This window comes from Zerene cesonia, chromosome 19, assembly GCF_012273895.1.
Source record: "Zerene cesonia ecotype Mississippi chromosome 19, Zerene_cesonia_1.1, whole genome shotgun sequence".
Lineage (NCBI taxonomy): Eukaryota > Metazoa > Arthropoda > Insecta > Lepidoptera > Pieridae > Zerene > Zerene cesonia.
The window spans coordinates 10,111,509-10,120,507 of NC_052120.1; the positions used below are offsets into that span (position 1 = coordinate 10,111,509).

Here is an 8,999-nt window from a genome sequence, read left to right on the forward strand (position 1 = left end):
TAAAAAAGTTTCCATAATATATTTACACTGAATATAAATATATAAATATATTTATATATGTATTATATAAATATATTTACACCTGTTAAATGTGTAATAACAAATAAAGTATGTTACTTACTTGTGTGAGTCATCCTGACAAAAAAAAAAAATCTATTACTACGTTATTAACTTGTGAAGTGGTTAATCTGTGATATCTAAACATCTCTAATTTGTCCGAATGAATGTGATTTTATCATTGGTTTTATCAAAAGCTTGTGTAAGAGATGGAAAAGATAAAGATAATTAGATAAAAACTATTGTTACTTTTAATTAAACATTCAATAACATGGTCAATATGCAAGTAACATTAAAAAGTTTAAACATATTGGAGCGCGGATATCTTTGAATAGAATAATTTGTTTTGTCTGATAAAAAAAGACAATGTATTGTTTTAGTTAACTAGTTCGTTGGTTATGTTGATGTATTTAGAATAATTCATTGTTTAATTATAAAAGTAATCAGTACTTAGATAGACTTTTACATAACTTTGCTAAATACATTTAAAATTACCTACAAAGATTTCTATAATTATATAATAAATATCTACATTTAAATCTTCTATATATTAAACCACATAATAAAACACGTTGCGTGTTTAGAGATTTGGATCTAACATCCATACACAAAGGACCACCTGGAAATGGACAGACATCGAAAAGCGACTTTATTTTACTCTATATAATTAAAGAGATTTAGGATTTCATTACGTTTCTTTAACTTTTTATCTTAAGACGTTCGAATAATATTTAACAACACGAAATTATTATGGGTTCACACATAACATTCATGACATTAACTTGAAGCAAAAAATTATTGCGTAAGCGAATAAAACATATTTCCTGCATTATAAAAATGCTCCAGATAACATGTTTAAGAGACATCCCGGCCGTGGGACTGCTGTATCGAAATATGACATGTACTAGCTTTTAACAATAGATGAGCTCGCGTGCATGTAATCTATGGGTTATGAAATATGTCTAGACTTGCTGAACTAGTTGGTTTTTACTGCTCTATTGATATATCATGATTCAATTTAATTTTATTGATTTTCAGTGTTATTGTACTGACGGCAGACCCAATTGTGTTTTTTTTAATTTTTTTCCATTTTTAATGTGTATATTTTTATTTATTTTTCTTTATGTGTACTTTTATGTCATATAAAAGGTGTTTTCTATCTTTGTTATTTAAAAATATTTTTAGTTAGTACTTTCTTACTGTTCAAGAATTATTAGACATTGTACTAATATTATAAGCACGAAAGTTAGAATGTTTGGATGTATGTTTGTTCCTCTTTCACGTTAATGTAGCTAATCGGATATGTATGAAATTTTGTACAGAGATAGATGATTGTCTGGATAAGCTATTCTTATATAGGCTACTTTTGATCCGGATGCCACGCGAGTGAAGCTGCCAGATTACGCTTATTCAATCTATGACTGATTAATTCTATATCCTACTATATATAATATATAATATTATAAATGTGAAAGTTTATAAGGATGTGTGTGTGTTTGATGTTCTTTCACGCAATAACTACTGATCCGATTGCAATGAAATTTGGTAGGTAGATAGCTAGACAACTGCAATAACATATAGGCTTTTTATCCCGATATTCGTACGGGATACGCACTTACGCGGGTTAAACCGCGGAACGCAGCTAGTATTCTTATAAATCTGTAATCGTTTATTTGCTATATTGATTCAATAACATTTTATTGAATGGCTATTTTGTTTACTGAAACAGGAAAATGTTTTGATAACTGTTTCGCTAATTATGATATTTCCAAGAATTGTTTTTGTTAACAAAATATTTGACCATATATTATTATATCTTATGTAATCTACTTAAACTTAAATAGTCAAAATATGTTTATAGTTTATTTTAAAATAAATTTTATCTCGATCGCTAGGTTATTGTTAAACAATAAAATAAAACATAATTCGTTACTAAAAAAGTGTAATAAAAATCCTATACTAACCTATTTACAAATAGCATTTATATATGTTGAGTATTAAATAGTTTTTACGTCGATTTGTTATCTGTGGACCCTTCTTCACCGAGTATTTGAATATTTCTCACCTGCTTCCTTGGCGCGGCTGTGGTTAGTTCAGTGGCGGGCGCCGGTGTCGGAATATAGTCAGGGTTTATCGCTAATATCAGCATTTTCAACAGCAAGGCTTCCCTCACTTCCACCGGCAGGTATTCAGGCTCTTCTATATTATTCGACGCTGAGGCAACTGTATCGTAAGGCCGATATCTCCGCCGGGGCACGTAGCGTTGACTCTCGTACTGGTTCTCGTAATTCTGGTTAGAGTATTCTTGTCTGTATTCATAGTCGTATCTGTCGTCATCGTATCGCCGTTGGTAGTCATCTTGTCTGTACTGCGTGTACGGATTCGGCATCAGCTGATCCATCAGCGCTTGCAGCCGATTCTGTCGTAGCATCAGAATATGTAACAAGCGTCGGAAATCCCGCGTGCTCACTGGAGCCGTGATGGCATGCATCTCTTCGTATGGATCGTACCGCTGGACGGGCTGGCGATATGGGTTCACGAAGCGCGCTTGGTACCCGGGTATAGGCACTCCCCTTTCATCTACTGGAATGGGGATCAGACGTACTGGTCTCACCTCGTATGGCACCGTCGCTGGATCGTGAACGGTTGCTTTCTGGGTATTGTCCTTTATGCGCGGCTCAAGTACTTTATCCTCGTATTCATATTGGAGAAAGGGCCGCGTGTTGCCGATGGGTATTGGAGCTCCTGGGTTGTCGCGTAAGTACTGATCAGTACGAAAGTGAACAGTCGCCGGTCTGCGGTACACAGGCTGGTTATAGTACCTTTCAGGGTGGTCTCTAGGGTTAATATGAATCACTGGTACTGGATTCGACGTTACTACGTTGTGATGATCGTACGATATCCTGCCTGTGTTTGCTTCTATGTTGGTTTCTTGGTGCTGTAATGGCACCTCTTGATATTCTTGTTGTATTTTCTGCCTTGCATGTAGCACGGGGTTTATTTGTATCAACCTCGGACGGGCGGTGGTTGTTGTGAATAACGGCCTTATAGTTCCGTGTGATAAATGCCCGCCATATACATCGGTGGAGTCATCACCCATGGATTGCTGCAGACTCACCATATGATGATTATGACTGGTGCTCGATAGCTGGCGACGTATTCCATTAGATTTAACTTCAGGTTCCTTTTCTGTCACTTCTTCATATACCGGTTTTAAAGTTACAGGTGGTTTTGATGTCGATTTAGATATTTGGTCATCTGCCACTGAAGCCGAAATCGGATTTGATATCTGTGTCACAGGTTTCACATCTTCTTTTCTGTACGCGTGTACATTTGCTGTAGTCTCTTGTGGTTTTATCTTTTCAGTGGTCGTTTCAACAGTCGCTGGCCTTGTGGAAGAGACGGGTCTTCTTCTTGGTATCGGTTGAATTACAGTCCCTCTCGTTGTAGCACTACTCCGTGTTGGATACACAACAGTTGCAAGCGGCCTCCTGGTTGTAGACGAGACGGTTTTATTCATTCGCACCACCATCGCTGGCGTAGTTGGAGTTGTTGTCACAGGAATAGGCGTACTCTCACCATTAGATGTATATGTCACACGTTTGATTTCACCATCCTCAGCGATATACCCAAACGTGCCTTTAACATTCCCCAGCACATCCCTACTTTCGATCTTAAACGTTCCATCATTCGCTTCGTAACCAATAGTGTAAGATCCATCTTCATTCAGCCGTCGAATCTGCTTCACAATTTCCACTTTAGATGGATCACCAGTTTCGCTGGCCTTGAGAATTTCTGTCGTTGAGTTCGACGGTGGTTCGATCTTAGTGTCATTTTTGTTTTCCGCGAGCGGTATAGCGATATTTGTTGTAACGCATGTGAGTAGTATGAGGAGGATCATCTCGGTAGGACGTCGGCAGCCACATGACGGCTCTACGGCGTCGGCCGCGAACACTGCTCCCCTATATAAAATATAATGCCCCACTCGTATCCCAAGCGTGCGAACGTCTTACGCAAATAATGCTATTGTTGTCACTACATTATCTAAAGCGGGAAATCTTTTTTCTATGCGGTGCTGTAAGGTCCCAATTGTTTAATTGTCCATTCCGTGCGTACGCCGTAAATAGTATTGAAGCATTCTTTTGCGTATCTGAATTCATCATTCATGTGTTGTTAGTTAAATATTATTAGGTGTGCAATTCTAATTGCTCGATTGTATGAGTTACAGTTCTCACGGTATGGGTTCAATGCCAGTTTTAATAACTAGCTTTCAGTCCAGACGATATTAAGTTCGCCTTTCCTAAGTGCTTGGATTAATTCTAGTGTTACTAATTCGAAATGGGTAGCACACAAAGGGCATTAATGTTCTGAGAATTTCCTTAATTTGGAACCCTTTGTGTCTAATTCGCTAGTGCTATAATTTGATTCAGATTTGCACAATAATGACTGGTATAATGTGGGAACTGTAATTTGTCGGATTAAGATACCAGTGAAGCGTTGAACACTAATTTTAAAGAACTACCCGAGGAGTATTAGTCCGTAGAAACTGGCGTGAAGCGTGTAAATGTATGAAATGGTCATGTTCCCACTATTACATGTAAAGTTACAAAATTGTGAGGTGACAGTAGGCATCTATCTAACTATTTTAACGATTTGCGCATGGTATCCGCGAGGCGGGAGGTGACCTGTACATCAGACTTCTATAGAGTCTATTTCAAGCACCAGCCTCAACACGCTATTCACTACAGTATTATAATCATTATTTTTTTAGTTACTCAGGTATAGAAATGATGTAATCTTATGAAAACAATTTTCAAACACGATCAAATAACTACTACAGAATTTTCAAAATTAATCTAAATTGCGAAAACAGACCGTTATTTTCAAATTAGACCCTGAAAATATTTATACGCCATCTAGTGGTAGATCGCAGAACTCCGTTTGTTAAATGTACTTATATGGTACATTTTTCCTTTCACTTAACACAACTACTTTAATGAGTAGTCTCAGTAGAAATAATACATCATAGAGTGCTCTGTAGTCAATATTTTCAAAGCCTCAGATTTAAATTCTTACAGATAACATTTAATTATACGTCGCCTGATTTCCCTAAAATGGCAACCCCTGCTCCCACTGAGGACGGCTTCTGCCAAATTAAACAGTTATTTCGCATTATAATTAGCAAGCATTATTCTAAAAGAATTATTCACATTATTCTAAATTGACAAAGAATATGTAATAGGTACGTATTTGAAAATATTGAATAAATATCCATGTGATCATTTCAAATGCAATGCAATATCATTTATATGTCTAATTTAATCTATTTCACAACGACAAATAGGGAAATCAAAAGAAAATCTTTTGATTCTTTATGTGACCATAATCACACTATCACGCTAATATTATAAATGTGAAATTTTATTTGTTTGGACGTTTGTCTGACAATCACGCTAAAACTACTGAATGGATTTTAATGAAATTTGATATTGGTTAGGTAACATGGTATGAGCGGACTTGGGTGATATAATACTTTTTATCCCGATTAAACTCCCTTGGGATTAAACAGGAATCTTGATATCCGGGCCTAGCCTGGACGAGCGTCTAGTCCTACTAACTAATATTATAAATGCGAAAGTTTGTAAGGATGTGTGAGTGTTTGTTGCTCTTTCACGCAAAAACTACTTAACCGATTGCAATGAAATTTGGTACGTAGACAGCTGGACAATTGGAATAACATATAGGCAACTTTTTATGGCGACATTCTTACGGGATACGAACTTACGCAGGTGAAAACACGGAGCGCAGCTAGCCTGTAATAGAGTTAAAGTATATCATTTGCATCTGTTTATTTATTACCCTCTTCAAATATTATTATTTGAATCACAACCATACTGGCAATATTTATGGCGGATCAATCATTGCACCACAGGGATTATAATCCCAATACTCAAAGCACTAAATAGTTAATATGCATAATCATAATTAGCGAAACTCCCCATGGGATTTATGCAATAATACAACTTTCAATCATATATAGGCAATAGATACCTAAGCTGGAGGGCACTATGAATTTTTTTGATGCTAACAACTTTTAAAGTGATATTTTTAAAGATATGAAATGGGTCGGTATTAGTTTTTACACCAGTAGTTCCGCCCGCATAATCTAAGAACATTTTGCACTGGGATTCAAGTAAAAAGTATGTAAAAATTCTCTAATCTTTTAACTGTCTGCAGACAGAAACCATATCGGAATCACTCCGTTGCAAAGAAAGACAAAAATGTTCAAAAATGTATCGACACGAGGCGATGCTTTTATATTCTTTAAAAATTCATCATGTATAAAGCATTTCAATGAAATAACGTTTTGTCATGGAGCATATAATTTTAACTTATGTATATATTTACAATTAATTTTGCTAGTGTAAATAACAAAACCTAAAAAAATAAAAAGGTCTTAAAACGAAACCAGTGGAGAGGGCAGCCTTGTGATTTCATGTGTAATAATATTGTTTATACGACAAATAAAACACAATATTTTTAAATCTCTATATTACCTATTATTTTATTTCAATAGAAAGGAAACTGTCATTCAATAGAAATAAATAAATATAAACTAATTCCTGTCAGTTTATATTGAATATAATAAGGAAACACAAGATTCCACGTACTTAAAATTCTTAGCATATTATTTGCACGATGGTGCAGTCACTCAAGGTAAACAAGCCTGTGGGAGATCTCGTATGGGATGTAGGAAGTGAATAAACTGGTAAAATTATGAAAGCATAATTGCTATGTACTTTTTAATGGAGATGTTCATTGTCCAATTTTTATTTAATTATGGTTGTCATTTTCGTGTGCGGAATTCATAAATTACCAGCATGTATTTATATTATATCTCATGTTTTGAATTAAAAGCGGTGTTACAGAAACAATTTTATTTTATATATCCAATTAGGTATACGAATAAGGAAATCGATTAAAGGTGTATTACACAATTTCATCAAATCTATCAAGCGGTTTTTGTTAAGAGCTCTCGAATTATACCATTACAATAATATCATGAGTTTATCTTATTATCTTGATTAGGATCGTCAGATTTCCTTAATTATAGTCCGAATAAAAACAAGTGAGGCAATTTAGTTGATTTTATCATTAAAGCTAGTTTTTTTTTTTATTTTCTTAAAGTATATTTATTTGGGAATATCGAATATAATATAACATTTCACCATTACATACATACAATTTAATATACATTTCCTAATATCACTGTTAGCTCTGTCCATTTAGAAGCACCTACTTGAAAATAAAGAGTATTTCGAATTTTGAATTGTTATAGAATTTGACATTCAAATGTGCTTCCTTCCACAAGAAGTCTATTTTATTTATATATGTGTGTTTGATTTGTGCTTGATGTTTAATTTAAAATCTCATTTATATAATCTGTTAGTTATGATTAGTTTATGCCTCTACTGGTAAAAAGTTGAGTTAATTATCAACATATTACAGTATAGATTGTATGTTTTCTAATTAACATGATAAGCTCGGCTTGGCGTGCATTTTGATTTTTGACGCATTACACCACGCGGCTCTGGTATGCGGAAACTAGCTTCTTTACTGAATTACTAGGCCATGTCTTGTAATCATTATGATGTTATTTGTTATTACACACCGTTCCGTTCTATATAATTACGCATAGGTTAGGCTGTTTATTAATGCTTGATGACGTTTAATTGAATGATATTTAAAGAGGTGCAAGTGGTTCTGTAGAGCAACACTTTGCGATTCGATATTAAGACAGCTAAAATTTTCAAGAAATTATGTATTTCTGTTGCCGCTATGAGAACAATTAATGATCAGAGATTGAGGTTAAGCAACGGTTTGCTCGGTCATAAATTGGATGGGTGACCGAGTTTCTGTAGTTGCTCTGTAGTTTATTTGTACGGAACCCTTAGTTGCGAGTCATACTCGGTCAGGACCGTTTTTTTTTTATTGATTTTTTGTATTGAACGATTTTTTTTTGTGGAGAGGGTAAATTCACTAAGGATAATAAATAATACCTTATTACTGGCTGCTCACACTTTTTTATGATTTGTGAATGAGCGATTTAAATGTGTAATTGCTCTATTAGATAATTTCTGTATTTTAGTATGTCGACTTTGATACTTTTTAGAGTTGTATCCCTGAAGTGTTATTTTTATAAAAATGAATGACTTCACTAGAGTAATTTTTTACCAGTTGTAATTTTCACTTTTGTTTAGATTGTTAATAATACTTATTTAATATACCTATATATACAAATACGTTTCTTATATCTGCTTTATATCTAGAATACTCAATAAAACAACAAATTGTTTATTTATATAAAGTATAATTTATTATAAAACAAAAAAATTACAAAATCTCTACATTTAAATTTACACTGCCCAGATGTTATGGGATCCACCTTATCACTAATCTTGATATTATGTACAGTCCAACGAAACACCGCACTTATACTGATTATGGCCGGACGGTGTCGGGGTATTAGCTAGTCTATATTTGGATGCCGTGGCCTCTGAGGAAGGCGTCTATCTGGCCTGAGGACACCGACTCTCCCCCCCTGGGCACGTAATAGTATTGTGGGGATTGCGCCCGCTGGGACTGCGCGGGTTGAATGGCCAGTCTTTGGGCTTGGGCTCGCGCGGCCGCTCTGTCTCTTTGCAGCTGGCTCTGCTGCAGCTGCTGTTGCTGAGCGAACAGTTGTGCCGAGTTCTGGTATTGGGACTCAGCTTGCTGCCTCTGATATGCTTCTTGGGGGCTGGCTTGCACCTGTCTATACGGGCTTTGCCCACTCGGGATTTGAGGTGAAGGAATGAATGGCCTGGATTGCTGCTGTGCCACGTACGGCTGAAGTCGCTGGTTCAAGTTCAACTCCCCTTTAGTTTGGGGTAAGCTCTGGA

At 35.4% G+C, this 8,999-nt stretch overlaps 2 protein-coding genes across 3 annotated transcripts in view; both read right to left on the reverse strand.

Moving 5' to 3' along the window:
- Positions 1–1,982: 1,982 nt before the first annotated feature.
- Positions 1,983–4,017, reverse strand: LOC119834386. Its single transcript, XM_038358731.1, has one exon. The coding sequence runs from the start codon at positions 3,956–3,958 to the stop codon at positions 2,066–2,068; it is 1,893 nt and encodes a 630-aa protein (XP_038214659.1). The 5' UTR covers positions 3,959–4,017; the 3' UTR covers positions 1,983–2,065.
- Positions 4,018–8,411: 4,394 nt separating this feature from the next.
- The window catches only part of LOC119834715 (pollen-specific leucine-rich repeat extensin-like protein 2), a 37,074-nt gene continuing 36,486 nt past the window's right edge, over positions 8,412–8,999 (reverse strand). Inside the window, exon 5 of one of the 2 annotated variants that reach the window (XM_038359179.1) lies at positions 8,412–8,975. In XM_038359179.1, the coding sequence (XP_038215107.1) occupies positions 8,593–8,975 (383 nt within the window). In that variant the 3' untranslated portion in view covers positions 8,412–8,592. The remainder of the gene's footprint in view (positions 8,976–8,999) is intronic. The other variant, XM_038359180.1, reaches the window with a different exon arrangement.

Bases quoted from the DNA above. Each gene is read 5' to 3' on its own strand.
- LOC119834386 (XM_038358731.1), bottom strand. From the start codon at position 3,958: ATGATCCTCCTCATACTACTCACATGCGTTACAACAAATATCGCTATA.